The sequence below is a fragment of the Montipora foliosa genome, chromosome 9, assembly GCF_036669935.1.
Source record: "Montipora foliosa isolate CH-2021 chromosome 9, ASM3666993v2, whole genome shotgun sequence".
Classification (NCBI taxonomy): Eukaryota; Metazoa; Cnidaria; class Anthozoa; order Scleractinia; family Acroporidae; genus Montipora; species Montipora foliosa.
This window is the reverse complement of record NC_090877.1, coordinates 16877148-16894605: the sequence shown is the minus strand read 5'-3', so window position 1 is coordinate 16894605 and position 17458 is coordinate 16877148. Positions and strand designations below refer to the sequence as shown.

The following is a 17458-nucleotide window of genomic DNA, read 5'->3' as shown; positions in this document are numbered from 1 at the left end:
ATCTGGGCTTAAAACGCTGAATGAGAGACGGAAGGAAATATGTACGAATTTTATATCTTATGTACGAGGTAATGGAGCCAATATGCTCCTTACTCCCAGCTACTGTTAAGCAACCCCATGGCTACGGGCTACGGTCTGGGAGTACTACCCAGTCCCGCCTCAGGGCGAACACTGACCGTCTAAGGAACTTTATTACTCACAGATACGCGTAGAGACTTTGGATCCAATGTCTATGTTAGCCATTAGTGTGAATAATTTATATGTATTGTAATTTTTATGTTGTATATGTATTGTGACCAGGCTGACACCACTGTAATCCAGCTTTTGTGCTGCAAGCGTGGTAAGTAAACTCTATCTATCTCTCTAATAATATCGTTATCTATTGACCCTGGTCAATTTGGTTTCATTCCCGGATCTTCAACTACCTTTGCCCTTATATCGATGCGCCACCACTGGCTGCGTGTTACGGACGGGAATGGCTCAACTGTTAGAACTGCTCTCCTAGTCTATAGGAAAGCATTTGATTTGGTAGATCACCATTTGTTGATAGCCAAAGTGTTCAGCCTTGGGGTTAAGCCAACTACCGTCAATTGGGATAGGCAACAAAGGGTCAAAGTCAACAACAACTGCTGTTCCAGCTGGCTATATGTTCCTGTCGGAGTTCATCGAAGCACGCGTTTAGGCGACTGGCTGTTTTTAGTCGTTTTCCATGTGGAAGTTTGCAGACGACACGACTGTTTCGGAGGTGGTGCCAACTTCTGTGGAAAGCTCTTTACTGGAAGCTGTCAATCACATTTCCAGCTGGTCTCACAATAATCTCTTCCAATTAAACCCGACCAAGTGCAAAGAGTTAGTTGTTTGTTTTAAGAAAACCCCACCATCTTACAGCCCGATTAAGATAGACGGCGTGCAGTTTGAGAGGGTATCTTCTGCTAAAGATCAGTAATGACTTGAAATGGAACGATCAAGTGGATACTATCACCTCCAAAGCCACACGTCGATTGTATATTTTGAGTTAGCTAAAGAGAGCCGGCATAAGTCCTGATAACCTGTTAGCTTTTTATTATAGCGTCATTAGGTCAGTCCTAGAATTTTCATGTCAGCTATTCCATCTTAGTCTCCCGAAATATTTGTCTGATAACATCGAACGTATTCAGAGGCGCGCCATGCGAATAATCTCTCCTAATTTATCGGGGTTTTGCTAAAAGCAGGCCCGCGGCCCAGCGGCCCAGCGGCCCGGCGGCCCGGAGGCCCGGTAGCCCAGTCCTGATTTTCCACAGTTTTTTTGTCCAGCGTAAATCCACGCGCATGCACAGATCTGCATCGGGTTTGGGCGTGCAAAATGGACGACGGTGAGTTTGAATAGGCCATTTCCGAGTTCATGTCTGCCTCCTCTTCAAGGCGAGTCGAAGTGCGAAGTTTTTCTTATGAAAATTAGTTTTCATTCATATGTAAAGTAGAACTAATTACCATCACAAAAACTTTGCACTTAGACTCGCTTTGAAGAGGAGGCGGATATGAACTCGGAAATGGCCCATTCGTTTACCATTTTAATCATTTGAATCCTTGTTTCTGTTTGTTGTTGTAAACAAACGAAAACAACAGAGAATGACAACGTTTTTCACTTAGCAACATGCAACGAAAGAAAGGATCGAAAAGGATTCAAATGATTATTAAAAAAGTAAACGAATTCAAACTCACCGTCTATCATTTGCGCGCCAAAACCCGATGCAAAGCTTTGCATGCGAGTGGATTTACCGCTGGACAACAAAACTGTGTGGGCCTCCGGGCCACCGGGCCTCCGGGCCGCTAGGCCGCGGGCCTGCTTTTAGCAAAACCCAGTTTATCGTACTGTGAGGCGATGGATAAGGCCGGAATTCCAACACTTTCAGAGAGACGTGAATCATTATCTACTAAATTCTTTAAAGATATTGTCAGTAATGAACACCACAAGCTGGCTAATCTGCTACCTCCTATGGCCAGTTCCCACGCTCGGCATTTGAGAAATATTAAAGAGACGTTTGTCGCTGTTGTAGCCTGCGAGCAGGCCCTCCGAGAGAGTGGGGTTGGGGGTAGAATGAGGGCCTCTCCTTCACTCCCACCGCTTTATGAACTCTCTTTTCTATTAGCCACGTGATGTAAATAACCTTTAAACACAATTGTAATTAGCCATTTTTATTGTAATTTTATGTTGTACGTAATTCAGTCCTACGACTGTAATGTATGATGTCTTAATAAACAAGTTTACATAATTTTTCTCGTGCAATCTGGAATAAATATAAGCACTCGCAATTTTTTTCAAAGACTACAAATTGCCCTTGCCCTTTGCTCATCTTTGAAAAAATCTACTCCAAAATCAAGTATTCAAGGGAAGCCTATACAGTTTCATAACAGTTATACGCCTAAATACTGCGCGCATGTTAATGTATTTTAATCTCTTATTAAAGTTAAACCGTACGTACCCGAGTACGACATCTGCGAGTCAGCATATTTTAGGTGTTCCTGCCCAACATCAGATGAGTACAGTAACTTTGATTTTTCGCTTAAGTCCTCGCGTATGTTTTCGTCGGTATCCATTGTGCACGATGTTCTTTCCTGATGTTTCTGATTAGAATCGTTCGCCAAGAAGCGAGCATATAGTGATCATAAGCCGGTCGGTCCTTCGAAGATTAGATAGTCACGTCATGATCACGTGAAAAACTGTATGATTTGTCACGGGGCAGCAATTGCCATATTTTGTTGTCACGCAATCTTTCGTCTCTAAAGTCGTTTTCAGTTGCTGTGTTCAAGCCATTTTGTCATACACACCGGGCGATGCATAGGTTAAAACACTTAACCGACATATTGACCGAGTATCGACCGATGTCATGGTCGAGGCTTCCCATAAGACATTGTTATGGATACAGCGCTATATATATATTATTACAAAGGGACTGCCGACTGCTTTGCAAAGTATTTCAGTTGTTCTGCGTTAACGTAGCCTGGGACCACGCTCCGCAGTTGGGGTTATGGAGCGAAAAGGAACGTGGCGACAAAAAAAATGACGAGTGAAGCGAGCCAGTTCCTCGCTCGGCTCGTTTCGCTCACCATTTTTTTTTTTTGTCAGTTTTCGCTCCATAACTCCATTTGCGGAGCCTGGTCCCAGGCTATGTGTAACGTAAAATTCCTTGATGCTTTTGCTTATCGCTTCTGCTCCCTGTGGTTTCATGAAGTTATTTTTCCAGAAACAAAAAGAGCAGCTGAAAATATGCTACCATGCCGATTTTCGTAAGTACATCGTTTAAACTGAACTGGTGTTGTTAAAGTTGAAAGAATTTATGGGCTTTTTCTTCGTGTAGAAGACACACATCACGTAAAACAATAGAACAAAAATTGTGAAACAATACCTAATCAGAATTCTAAATCCCTAAAGACCCCTTAAGCTTTTGTCACGTCATGTGCGTCTTCTACACGAAGTAAAAGCCAATTTATGAGGATTTGTATGCTCTATTTTCGAATTTCCCATAATACACTTTGTTTGCCCCCCCCACCCCCCCCCCAAATTTTGCATAAACCATTGTTTTCAAATGCTCTCGGGACTATGCACTGTCCCCAAGAGCATTTGAAAACAATAGTTTATGCAAAATTTGGGGGGCAAACAAAGTGTATTATAGGAAATAGCCCACTTTCGATATATTAAAATTCAGTCCTAAACAAAAGACATCATCTCGAGGCTCTGGGGAATAAACTCATACAAATCCTTATATTTATTCCCCAGAGCCTCGAGATGATGCCTTTTGTTTAGGACTGAATTTTAATATATCGAAAGTGGGCTATTCGAAAATAGAGAATGGGAAAAGGACACTTCCCCACTCATTCACGCTTCAATTATTTTTATACAAATCCTTGTATTTTTCTAAGTTTACAAACCGCTTTCAAGTCGAAATAACAAACTCTCATAAACTTCCACCCCTGCACATTCATTCTCGCTCATTTGACCCATGATAAAAGTAGGATCTGAGCTCTGTTTGTGGCACGTCAACATGAAAAATTACACTGGAGGACAAAGGCTTTTCGTTCGAGAACCGAAGTATGGAATTTTTGTGTATTTAAATGGTCAGAAATCTTTACCTCAAGGGGTATTTCTCTGAAACTTTGTATTCAGGCTAAGACAAACACAATGTTTCCATTTCTGGAATTTATAAAGTCCAAGCTTTAAGTTCACCAGTTATCAGCCAATGTGACCAGTTTGTTACAGGCCCATTATCTTGCCAAGGATTAAACAGTAAAACAAGGTACCAATCAAAAGGATGTGACTAAACAAAAGCCAGAAGTTTGCTCATCTTGCTCTTTTGTCTTAAAAAAAGAAAACATGCAGCACACGGTACATGACCTGCAATCCAGATAACTGGATAAATCCATGAACATTGGAGGTAAAGTTCAGCTGAAAAAAACTTCCGACAAAGCATAGGCTACCTGTATTTTCTTTTTTTTTATTAACAACAATCTTTAATTAACCTTATCATTTTGCTGAGAAATGAGAGTTAGACCTCACCGTTGATCTTGTATCTGCAAATATTCTCTTGTTAACCCATGAAAATTAGCAGCTTTAAAGATGACTTCTGTCCAGGTTGTTACAATGCCACTCATTGTGCCCCAAAACAGTCCTTTCTCAGCGCTACTCTCTTAAATGTGGGTTTCAAATACACGACAAACAGTGAAAAACCATTCTTGAAAGAACAAAATTTAGTCTGCATAAGCCCAGTTTAAGTTGTTATGCATTAAAATATAAAGTTGCAAAACGAACCCTTTGAATATGAACTATTTTTGAAAGGCACGGCAAGGCAAGTATTTTTATCCATGACCAACGCAACTGGAGATAAAAATAATTCAGTGTGCCCAACGGAAGGCGGCGTTGTATCTAATGAAAAGAAATCTCCAGTTGAACCACTGAATTTCAACACAATAAAGTTACATGTACACTTTTAAGTTACACATAATTATTCAAGTCACATAATCATCTGGTTGGCAAGCGCAAGCTAGTCACTATGAAATTACTTTCCACGGATCCAAGCTTGTTTCAAGACTGTACCACTCTTGACAGTTCTGTACCTAGGTTGAGTGTAAGACCTTTTAGAAGCTACAGGTAGTGATGGAAAATCTGTTTCAGATACACCGTTACTTTGCATTCCTGTACTCCAAGCTGTGTCTCCACTTTGCCACACTCCACGGGAACGAGCCTTATGTGGTTTTCCTGCAGTACTTTTATTTCCGTCTTGGTGTGATGCACAAATTTTGGCGTCTTGGTGTACAGACAACAATTCCTTTTGTCTCTCTTCATCAGGTAATAAATCAACCAGTTCAGAAAAGACCAGTTGGAAATTTTTCCCAAAAAGATTGCAACACTCATTATAATATTCTTTAGCAGAGCAAGTACCCTTGCGGAACTTCCCAGACATAGCTTTAAACTCATCAAATTTGGACTTGTCATACCCTAGCAGTCTTCTTATTTTCTCAACTAGAATTTGATTCCTTTCCTGATTACTGGCATTAACTTCAACCTCTGGTTTCGGTGCTGATACCTCGCACGCTTGTGCCACATTTTCTTTAGCAGACACACAGGCTGTTTCTTCGAAACCAGGCGGGGGCTTTGCACGGAAAGTCTGTTGTGATGCAGCTAAGGTAGAAGGCTGACGAGCAGCAGCAGCAAAACCAGGAGGCATAGTATGTGCTTGTTTTGGAATATGTGCAGATGTACCTAGAGCAGGAAAGTCATCCTCAGAGTTCAAAGATGATGATGCACTAAGAACGTTGCTATGTAGATGTGAATTGTTACACGGTTTAGCATCCATAGGCTTATCTTCTTTATTTGTAACCTCCAAAGATCCCAACAAGGAAGGGAAGTGAGCAAAAGAATCCACTTCACTTGAAGGTAACTCAGCAGCCTCGCTATTTTCTTCAGCCTTATACTTTTTTGGCTCTTGTGGTTTGGACGATGGTGAGGGGAGATCTGAAGGATCTTTTGCGTTGCTGAGGGAAAGTGCCATTGCAGTTTCAACATCTAGTTTCTCACTTCTAAAACAATAATAAAAGCATAATAATAATAATATTATTATTATTGTTATTATTATTATCAGAGATGTATGCAGGTTTTCAAATTTGGGGGTCCTCTAGACCCCTTTTTGAAAAATTTGGGGGTCTATCAAAAATTTTGGGGCCCAGCTAATTAATATTCAAGAAATAATATTCAATCTATTGCCTCTTAATTGCTGCTGCAGTACTCTTTCAGATTTCTAAATTGCACGAAAATAAAGTCTTATCCCTCCCCACAAATATGTACTTAAAATGATCAATTTCTTTGAAACTGTTATGCCCGTTGACTCATCAATTAAAATGTATGGGCTGTCAAAGCTCCATCGATCACATCTGAAAATGTCTCGAGGAATCCATATGCTGTACAAACTGTTGGCTCCAGTCGATAAATGATCTATATCTCCACAGCCAAAAAAAAAAAAAAGAACTGGATCTCAATTTTCCGTAAAGGAGCATCATTTATTTTAACAAAACATGAGGTGTAATTTAGGAACAAAGAGTAGACAAATATAAGCGACCGATACACATTTCATCGTCGGTTCGTGCAGCCGTGACTTCGTCATGGCCAATGTTAATAATAATCAAGCGATTGAATACATTCAAGTTTCATGTTCAACACGTTAATTTTAACGCTAACTCCGAAACAAACAGACAAGACAAGTTACGTGCAAAGCAAAAACCGAGACAATGACACATGCGCACCCGGAATTAATATCAACAGGGTCGCAGAAAACAAAAATTTAACGTACTTCACTGTTGGATTCTCTGTCATTTCGCTCACGATAAGCAAACTAATGCTTGAAATTCGCTTGGAAAGCATGCAACAATCTGAACTTTGGCTGAAATGTTTTAATATCACAGGCAGCAGATCGAAAGTGTCACCAATTGTCTCGCCTAAAAATCAGCTCAGATCATGTCACGCAACACGTGGGAATTCAAAACTTAACTCCTCACGCTGGGCATAATGGTTGACAAAATTAAATCATTTGACTACAAAAATCCAAAAATAACAGCTTACCGTGAAATTTAAGGAACTCGAACATTTCTCCATTGTGAGAAATGGGAACGTTCAATTTCCTTGTGAAATATGCCTTTCGCATGTTCTTCCTGGCGTTCGTAATTTGCATTAATATTCAATTTTTTTTTGCGTCCAATTGGACCCTTTGTTCCATATTCTACATGTATGCGTCCAAAAAGAAAATGAGTGCGTCCCAGGACGCAATGACGCACTCTGGATACATCTCTGTATTATTATTATTATTATTATTATTATTATTATTATTATTATTATTATTATTATTATTATTATTATTCTCTTATGTAGAGCGGTTTTCAAATGAGTGTCGTAAAACCAAAACCAAAGTAATTACTTTGGCCGATCAAAAAGGACGATGACAATATGTTAAACCAATCAAAACTCAAAGCTATTACACATAGCCGACGCAAAGCGCAGGAAAATGTGCACGCACGAGCCACGATTGGTTTTGGTTTTACTTCTGATTGATTGAGAAAATGGCGCGAGAACTTTGAACCAATCACTGAGTGAAGTAATCATAAACCAAAGCAATTCGCTAATTACTTTCGACACTCAGTTGAAAACCGCTCTAATCCCATGAACCATTAAACCCTGGACATCTGAAAATTACACATCAAAACAGTTCACAAAAAGTGTTAGAGGGTTAGCCTTACCCATAAGAACATCAACCTTCTCTTTTTAAGCATCAGGCTAATCAGTTTAACCTTGAGTCTTTCTCTTTTACACCATGCAAAATTACCAACAAACAGACAACAGTTTACTCATAACATCATGATTGCAAGATTCATGTACAGTTGTATCACATACCTGTTCTGGCCTGAAGCTCCCCCTCTGTTTCCACTCTTTTCTCTCTTTCCTCTCCTCTCCTCAGAGGCCTTTACTTCCGCAAAATCACGGCCTGAAATCACAGAATTTTGATTTACCTGTGGTCTCGGGCGGGGTGCAAAGGTGATGTCCACATCAAGCTGACGAGCTTGGCGAGCTTGGGCCTTTGTTAAGTTTCCTGTATGCTTTGCTGCACGATGGGCTTGAAGATCCACCTTTGTGCGAAAAACTGAGGTGTATTGCTCGTGGACACAGTCTCCTTCTTCACAAAGAAAGTGAAAATCACGAAAGTGTACACGGAGACTTAGATAATTAGCATAATAATCTTGGCAACCATCACGCTCGCAGAAGTGACACCAAAAGTGATTCTTGCGTAGGTGCTTGTGAAGCTCATCATTGTCAAGGAAACGTTCCTCGCAAAATTCACACAAAGGATGACCCTTGTGTGACTTGTCATCCTCGTCACCAATTCTACGATGCCTTGCCAATTCAGAACGAGTGTATACTTTAAACTCCCAACTGAACTTCTGCAAGTGTGCAACACAAATATCACAAAAGAACTTTCCATGCTCCTTCTTGATGTGGTCACGAAGACGGTCAAAATATCTCTCAGGTGGGCGGTCTGGACAAAATTGGCACTTGTGTTCCATAAGTTTCTTTACATTAGCCTGGATTTCCTTGCGCTGGTAAAAAATACCTCGTTGTCGGGCAGCCACAAATGATCCCCTTCTTGAAGAAAGTTTTTGAAAACTGGTATTGTCATCGGTCAGGAACACCTTTACAGGTGCAAAAGACACAAAGAATAGTGATTAAACTTGACAAATACTTTTATTGGCCCTACAGGTAGAATTGATTAACAAGCAGGGTTCTTGTTAAGAGTCGGTAAGTGGTTATTTTAACTGGCTGTTCACGTAAATGTTACCGCCTGTTTCACTGAAATATTTACCGAAATTATCCAATGAATGTTCGTCTGTTCAAAGGTGAAACGACATTGCGTTTATGAGAAAATATTGCTTTCCCCTTCTAACCAATCCTGTGAAGATATCTGGCACATGTTATCGCTTCAAAAATATACCATTAATTTTGTTAAAGCAATCCAGCTTGTTTTTGCCAACTCATCCCTTGAAACAATGTCCGCCATATTTCCTTCCCATTCCTCCCGCGGCCAGGGAAAACTGGCAATGACAGATTTGGTTTTCAACCAAAGCGTCAGAAAAGCGGTGGTGAGTGAAAATCAATGAAAGAAGCAAGAACCCTGACAAGTCTTGAATGGAATTTGACGTATGTTCTTTGAATCTGACAGCTTTATAATTACATGCATTTTTGTTTGCTTCAGCTGATGTCCACAAATAATGTGCATACTTTGGATCCTACACTACAAAGAACAAAACTTTGACAATTTTCTTCCAATTGTACCTTAAATAAGCCGATGAGCAGCTCCCACAGGTACTTCATTGAGTTCGATATGGCTTACGTCATTGACTATTTTTAGAACGAAACTGTTCATTGAAATCATGAGTTGCATGGAAATGTTTCCTTGTAACCACCATGATTCTCTTCAAATATATATATATATTCCCTGTTGCTACAACTGAACAAAATGATCGGTGATCAGCCGTGGTTGTATTTTTTTTTTCAAATTAAAGTGCCGAGGACATTGGTGAACTCAGCTGCCAATAATTTGCAAGCTGTCAAAAAACGGTATTACACGCTATTCATCGTTTATTTAAGGTACCCTTCCTCATTTTTAATTCCTCTTACCTGTTTTAAATCAGTTCTGCAAACTGGACAATAGTTTTCTTTTCCCAAGACACGCATTCGGACACAACACTTGTGGCACACAGGATGATCACAACAACCGATGGCGTAAAACTCAATATCTTCGCAACAGACAACGCAAAGGTGGACAGAATCTTTTCGAATATGCTTAGAATTCATCTTCGCTTTAAAGAACGTACGATAAATAGTGCAAACAAGAAGTGAAATGGCGCTCAAATCCTCACCGGTCAAAATACACGATAAAAATGGCCGATCAAAGGATAATGCCCAAATATGGGTTTTTATGCGTCACAAAGCGTCACAACAGACTCCGGAAGGTTCTCCGGAAGTAATGCTCTAGAACTTAGGCTCCCTCAAAGCCGCGTTGAAACTGATCAGCGGGTGTTTGTTGTGAACTATTATGGGCTACTTCTACCCGGTCTTTGGACTAGAGTAGAAATCTTGAGGGAAAGGGGTTGAAAATGCTACCTTTATGGAGGGGTTTGCCATTAGTTACACGAAATGTGAGTTGTAGAACATCACCTGTGGTAAGTAAACATTGTTTCTGCTTGGTATTTTGGTACCATTTTGAATTTTTCACCCTATCCAACGCGAAGAAAAATCTGCGTACCATTTCTAGCATGGTATATTTGTGATATTAAGCCTTACGTACTCTAATCTCGTTTAATGTTGTGGTACAGGCTATGTGATAAAATTCGAACAGTTGTTATTATTCATTGTAGAAAAGATTGTATGCGAATGCTGCCTCTCCCTTGAACGAACCGTTGTCAGATTTCCAAACGGGAAATGCGGACTCTGCTGGTCTTCCTTCTCAATCAGTTCAGGTTTGTCATAAATTAAAAGTCTTTACTGCCCAAATCAAAAACCTAGTGTAAGTAGCCCAGGTCCAATGTGTGGCCATGCATGTGCGGTTCTTTGTGGTGTAAGTTCACTACACACTGGGCAACCGTAAAATCTGGAATCCGGAATCCGGAATCCGGAATCCGGAATCACGGGTCATTGTTTTACCAATACAGAGAGTAAAAACTATCCTAAACATTCATAAAAGCTAACCTTAGGCCTAAAAACGTTTGTTTAGGCCTAATTAGGCCTAAGGTTAGCTTTTATGAATGTTTAGGATATTTTTTACTCTCTGTATTGGTAAAACAATGACCTGTGATTCCGGATTCCGGATTCAGGGTTTTAGGGTTGCCCCTACACACTACTTGTATGTCACCGGGTTGTATGAGTCTGTGGTGACAATAGGCCCGCAGCACGTGCATAACTCACGAACATAAACAGGTCTGTTGAAAGCATGCTTGAGTTTCAACAAAATGAGCTCCAAAATTGGCAAGAATTTGTGACGCTGATTAATAATAAAGCAGCTGCTATTTCCAAAACGATGGAATTTGATAAATAACCTAATCTAGAAGAGTAGATTTTGGACTTTGCAGGAACAATGGTCAACCTCAAGAGATGGGCGATTGTGATCTTTGTGTTGAATTTGTACATTTCTTGTCAATCTTTAAAACACTTGAAAGAGAAAATACCAAACTAAGAAAACAGAAACCCAGTGGGTTGACATCATTTTGACACAGATTTATCCTTTGTTTCACGAGTAAACGTGTAAGATAACATGAAAACAGCGCCAGCTGAATTTGATGTCACTTTCTATTTTGCGATTTACTTGAGCAGCCAAAAGTATGATAGAAAAATTGAACATAGCAAAAATCTCTCAAAATGTTTTTCGTCGATCATAATTTTGTATATTTATGTTGTTTTCACGTCGCAAATGTTGTTGCTAAGGCCAACAATTATATTTCATTCTCGATCGACACTTCCTGAAAACTTGCTTCTGCTCTTCCTAAAAACTGTGTACCAATATTTATTTACTTTTTCATCAATATTTATTTTGTATAAAGCAGGCTAACAAAATCTGTACCTTGCTTAGTTCACATCTTTGAGCGTTAAAATAGAATTTTCGGTGCTATGTTTATCACGGCAAGTCATACATTTTTAGGTGACCCATCCAGATACTAACCCCGCTCAACAGCACTTGACTTCAGTGCACATTTGTCGTGGAAAGGTAACAAAAGCTCAGACACATTTAAACTTGAGGTGCAAAGAAGGGAGGTTGAAAATGATTAACCCTTTCACTCCCAAGAGTGCCACTTATAGATTTTACTCTGTCTAATGCCAGACGATTTTACTCGTCAATGGGGAACCCCACGGGGGTTAAAGGGTTAATATGTCACCCTCAAAGCCAATGTGTCTCGATTCCCTTTTATATTCTTCAATCTTTCTGGGTTTAGAATTTTACTAGTAACCACCATGTAGTACCATGTATTCTCAGGGTCCGGCTATTTACGTAAGACATCTACCATGGCACTCCTGTGATTTATGGTACCAAAACAATACCGTGTACAATTAGAGCTACATGTTACGCAAAGACAAACCTTGAGTCTCCTGGAAAACAAAACGCATCTCAATTGCAGATTATGGAATAAAGCGCTGTGTACATGTACGTTACTGCACCACCACATGTATGCATTGTGTGCCTATTTTTAGGGCTTGTATGGCGAGTTTTAGTAAGTACAAATCAGTCATCTGACAAAAAAAAAGGGAAGAAAGAAATATTGCTAATCATGGAGATTTCATGCTTTGTCGTCTTTTGCAGGTTTCTACTTTACAAAATGGTCTGAAGGTTGTTTCACTAGAAACCTATTCTCCCAAGAGTAGAGTAGGGTTATTTATCAACGCTGCCAGTCGTCATGAGACGCCAAGCACACTTGGGATTACTCATATGCTGCGTAATGCTGCATTTTTGGTAATGAGAATGATTATCTCCTTGTTTGTGTAAAGGTGTTCATTGTTTTCAGTGATTTGTACAGTGTAGATGTCAACTCAATTCAAGACTTGAAAATGGAAGATTTTAAATAGGATTGGAAAGCAAGTCTCAATTTTTGTTTTGAGACTTGCAATGTTCCTTCAGTTTACATAATTGATCAATGAGTCCTGTACATGGACCAGAGATACCTTTGAATAAATAGATGTGTTTTGGGGGATGCATATGCTGTTGTTATGAAAACAGTAGCTACATGTACTGTGTTGCTGGTGTTGTTATAATTTATAAATATTAGTGGGCAAGTATATATATGGAGGTTTCTTCTGTGTGCTGGGGTATTGGATTGATGTTAGTGTTCAACAATACAGCAGTTACACTGTATATTTCAAAATAAAAACAGAAATCGGAGATGTCACCAACTTTTTAAGTACGTGTAGGTGGGGAAAACAGTGATTTTGTCATAATTATAAAAAAAACTCTATTGTTCCTCTCTTTAAGTAGGCAGGGAAAATCCCGGGCCCCCAGCCCTTAATGACTGCCCTGAGAGATTGAAAGTCCTGGCTAAACGATAATTATACAGTATGCATGACTGTATGTTGCAGAATAAACTGAGTTAAACTAAAAGTGTGAAAGTGCTGCTATTGTACTTTTTAGAGGCATACAAGAGATGGCAGTCTGACTAAAGGTCTCCCACTTGGAAGTCCTTTACCATAAAGGATATATAAGCTGCACCTTTTTGCTTAAGTTTTGGGCCAAAAGTCACGGGTGCAGCTACTATACACGAGACCAGTGCTTTCAGAGGGAGTAAACTGGCTAGTAGGGGTCACAAATTTAACTGAAAACCTTCAGTAACTAAAGATTTAACATACTGAAACCTGTTGTTGATCACTGTTTTCAGTAGAAGTGGTGGCTCCTAAAGGAGCTGTTTGTATGCATCTTCAGGTTCTGACCGGACCATTTCATTGCCCTTCACTACTTTCATGGCATGTTTGTCCATGGGGTTGTTAAACTCTTGTTTCGCGACAAATTTTTCTCCAATGGATGGCTTCCATACGTCTTATAAACATGATATCCACCCACAGCTGATGCAAAGGCAAACGTTTCCTTGTCCAGACTTCCCTTCAGTTGTTAAATGACTGCGTGGTTACCAAGCAAATGTTTTACATCGTTCTTCTGCACTTTTTTCGTGCAAATTCTATCATTGTCATTTCAACTGTGGGCTTTAGCAATGAAGACAACTGATGTCAGTCACAAGGAATAGGGAAATCGATTAAAAAGAAGCTTTTAAAAAGTATTTTCAGAGTTAATTAATTAAGGTGATTCCCTAGTATTACACTGCGCATCCTGTTCTGCGCATAACACAGCGTAGGCCACATTCATATTCAGGCATGGCTAAGAGGCTTTTTCACAGCTTAGTTCTGTTTTGTTTGTCTCACAAGTCTCTGTCAATGGATATTTATAAACAAAACAAGGTTTAAATTTAACCATAAAGACTCATAGCCATGTGTGAATATTGATATATCAAACGTGGCCAAAAACATTTTAAAATGGCACACTTTCTTGCGGGAAAGCTCGCTAGAAAGAAGATTGGCCGTTTTCAGAGCACAGCAGTAAAAAGCAAATGGGAAACTTTTTAGACTCTCGCAAACAAAAATTCGAGTGAAAGCCTTGATGATGCTATAGTGTCATTTCAGTTTGAGAGTGAAAGTGATCATGAAGCCGCGCTATCGGGGAGATGTGTTGTCAAGGCCATAGGGGTCGAGCTTGGTTTGCTTTTTTTTTTTTTCCTAAACGAGGTTAGGTTTTTGTGGCATAATTTTATTCGGACTCTTACTCCTCCTCTTTGTGCTGTAAAAAAATTAAAAAAATTAACGTCAGAAAAAATAGTTACAGGGGAAAAGGTATAATTTCGTAGCCATTACTCGTGGACACAAAATTGTCTCCTCAAGATCACGCACCCGAGGAATATTTGTAGTCAGTGCCTTTTCAAGACGTGTGCCTGTCCCATAAAACAAACATTAAATTATTCCTTTGGAGCAATACAATACATGTACACCTGTTTTGTTATTTCCAGAATTATGTCAAAGCTGTGCTTCCTGTTCCTGCAAAACGTAGTGTGACCCGATGAACAAACTTGTTCTTGGTAGATGTCTCAATGATTAAATGAGTAACTTGAGCAAGTTAATATATCTCCCAAACAAGCTTGGTGACTTATTTTTTTAATTGCACATTGCGAGTCACCATGATGTAGGGAACAATTGAGAAAAGAAAATCTTATGACAACTTCTATTACTAAGGAATCACCTTAACTTATTAATGTCGCTGCAAATACACAACATTAGATTTTGTCAAGTTTATTGTTAACATCTGAGAACAAACGACCAACGTTTTTATACAAGAGTGCTTTTTTGGAGTTCTTCTTTTTTTTTCAAAATCATGCTTGAAAGGTAGGGGTGTGGGTTATACACAAGTGTGGGTTGTATACAGAAGGTTTTGCTTTCATTTCAACAAAAAAAAAATGCAAGGCTTGGGCAAGAGCAACCTTTGCAATGTGATTCCCATATGGCCTGATGCAAGTCGTGAGAGTATCAGTTTACTCTAGAGCGGTACTGTATATGTTTTAATTCTGTGATGGTTTGTTGGCCTTTTTAGGGAAATGATGAACGTTCAGGATTCATAATTGCCAGAGAACTTGAACACAGTGGGGCTAGTCTAGAGTATGTGTATTTTCCTTAACATGTTAACTGACAGTGATGTTTGTATTATCACAGAAGTCTAGCAAGGAAATTGTAAAATTAAATGCTAATTTCAATTGACACTTAAGATTCTGCTCTCTGTGTTTGTTTCAGTCTTGTGGTCGATCTTCTCCAGAGTCAATCAAACTCAACCCCAACGACCTAATTTTCGTCACTAAAACCAGTGCTTAGATGTAATACAGTAATAATTATTGAAATGAGTGCTAAAACTTAATCATTAAAATTAGTGCTTACACACAATATACATGGGGGCGGATCAATTCTGGGACAGAACGACTGGTTACCAGGGAGTGCCATGTACATTTGTTAAAATATTTTTTGCATACAGATTAAATTTCAAGTTTTTATTTATTTCTTTATGCCATTGCTGTATAAAAAATTTAATAATTGATTGAAATAATTATTATCAAATTAATTATTAATTATTTTGACATCACTTTGTGACTTAAAAAATTATTTCTTTTTGTTGGCCATTGTTTTAGTACGCACAATGCAAAATGATATTAAATACAGGTTTTAGTAACACAGAATGCAAAATGATACCTTTTGCCATTAACCATTCATTACTACAGGGCAACATGTAACAGGGAACACCTCATTTATTCATCTGACTGTTTGCGTGACAATGTGTAAGTTATGTACAATAATAATAATAATAATTTTCTTCATAAACTTACTAAGTTTTTGCCTTTCATGTATTATTTTTGTGAAGGTAATTATTTTTACAATTGTTTGATTTGGCATTATTAATTTAACTTCAAAATCTTTAGGGCTACCAAAAAATAAGCATTAAGTGACATGTACAGGACAACATACATGTACCATCCTGTTTGGTTGATCTCTTCTGCAGGGATTTCGTTGTAACAAACCTTGCAAGCATTGTGAATAAACCTGCGTTTTATCCATGGGAGGTGAGATCTCAATACTATTACAGTAGCTAATACACATGTGCCTACAGTACATGTACATGTACATGCAGCAGTGTCATGAAAGTTTGAAGAGAGTACAGTGTAAGACTTCACAATGCACCCACAGGGGTGTCTCAAAATCCTGGACCCAAGACCTACATGTATGATCATTCAAGAGCCTGAGGTCACCACTAGATCTCAAAGACAAGGACAGAGATTGAGACTCCCACCAAAGAGTTCAGAAAGCTACACCACCGTGAATCTTCACCCCTTGAAGTGGTAAAGTCACTATGGTCATTTGGCAGAGTATCTGTGAGATTTGCAGTACTCACTTGGGGTAGGGGATGGGGGTGATGATGTTGTTTTTCAGTTTTTTTCTTTGTTTAAAATTTTTTGGCAGCAGCTCTGTGAGAATTTGCCTCAAGGCAACAAAAACTTTTGTCCTAGTGAGAAAAATACCGGAAGCGGTACACGCCAGCACATTTTTGCGCCGCTGTTGCAAGGATGGATATCAGGGTTTTTTAAAAATAACGAAAGTAAAACAAACTCATATGATGAGATTGAACACATGAGAACATTTTAATAAAAGCAGGAGTTGTTTTTGCAAAAGTGGAATTTTTTTCGTGGTAACTTTTAGTTGTAACAAGAAATGTTTTCATTACGCAAATGAGTGAAACCACATATAATGAGACTGGCTAGTGGAAATTTACAAAAATTTGGTTTATCAACGGAGTTGATAATGTAAATTGACCACCGTACAGAGATTCTAAAAGCTGACGTTTCGAGCGTTAGCCCTTCGTCAGAGTGAATCGGATCTGACGAAGGGCTAACGCTCGAAACGTCAGCTTTTAGAATCTCTGTACGGTGGTCAATTTACATTATCAACTCCGTTGATAAACCAAATTTTTGTATACTACTTCCCCACCGACGCAGCACCACAGTTTCTTTAGAAACTACCCCTTCATTCATTAGTGGAAATTTAGTTTTGGCTAGTGAAATTAGACCTGCTAATAGCCATTATGCTTACCAGTGCCGATTGTTGTTCTTGACAGTGTTATGCTCTAACTGTTTTTTTTTTTAATTCAGCTTGATGGACCCATGAAGCATTTAAAGATAGATCTAGCAATGAAGGACACTCAAACACAAATAAGTATGGAGCAGCTGATTTCATACATTGTAACTCCAAAAGATTATCTGCAGCTGCTATCAAATATTCTGCTATTTACTGCAGAGAGACAAGTGGATTAAGATGAGTGTG

General features: G+C 39.0%; 3 protein-coding genes across 5 annotated transcripts in view; 1 reads left to right on the top strand and 2 right to left on the bottom strand.

Moving 5' to 3' along the window:
• LOC137970955 (solute carrier family 35 member F3-like) overlaps positions 1–2953 on the bottom strand; it is a 13623-nt gene extending 10670 nt beyond the window's left edge. Inside the window, exon 1 of one of the 2 annotated variants that reach the window (XM_068817632.1) lies at positions 2463–2953. In XM_068817632.1, coding sequence (XP_068673733.1) covers positions 2463–2577 — 115 coding nt within the window. In that variant the 5' untranslated portion in view covers positions 2578–2953. The remainder of the gene's footprint in view (positions 1–2462) is intronic. The other variant, XM_068817633.1, reaches the window with a different exon arrangement.
• Positions 1–17458, top strand: part of LOC137970954 (cytochrome b-c1 complex subunit 2, mitochondrial-like) — an 88187-nt gene that overhangs the window by 44861 nt on the left and 25868 nt on the right. The window contains exons 2-8 of one of the 2 annotated variants that reach the window (XM_068817630.1): positions 10166–10239; positions 10435–10536; positions 12369–12518; positions 15189–15253; positions 15865–15921; positions 16143–16203; positions 17287–17350. In XM_068817630.1, coding sequence (XP_068673731.1) covers positions 10174–10239; positions 10435–10536; positions 12369–12518; positions 15189–15253; positions 15865–15921; positions 16143–16203; positions 17287–17350 — 565 coding nt within the window. In that variant the 5' untranslated portion in view covers positions 10166–10173. Of the gene's footprint in view, positions 1–10104; positions 10240–10434; positions 10537–12368; positions 12519–15188; positions 15254–15864; positions 15922–16142; positions 16204–17286; positions 17351–17458 lie in introns of those variants that run through there. The other variant, XM_068817629.1, reaches the window with a different exon arrangement.
• Positions 4453–9971, bottom strand: LOC137970953 (E3 ubiquitin-protein ligase ZNF598-like). The gene is made up of 3 exons (XM_068817628.1): positions 9695–9971; positions 7916–8709; positions 4453–6054 (listed from the first exon to the last, which is right to left on the bottom strand). Exons 1-3 carry the CDS (start codon positions 9869–9871, stop codon positions 5034–5036), a joined length of 1992 nt encoding a protein of 663 aa, XP_068673729.1. The 5' UTR covers positions 9872–9971; the 3' UTR covers positions 4453–5033.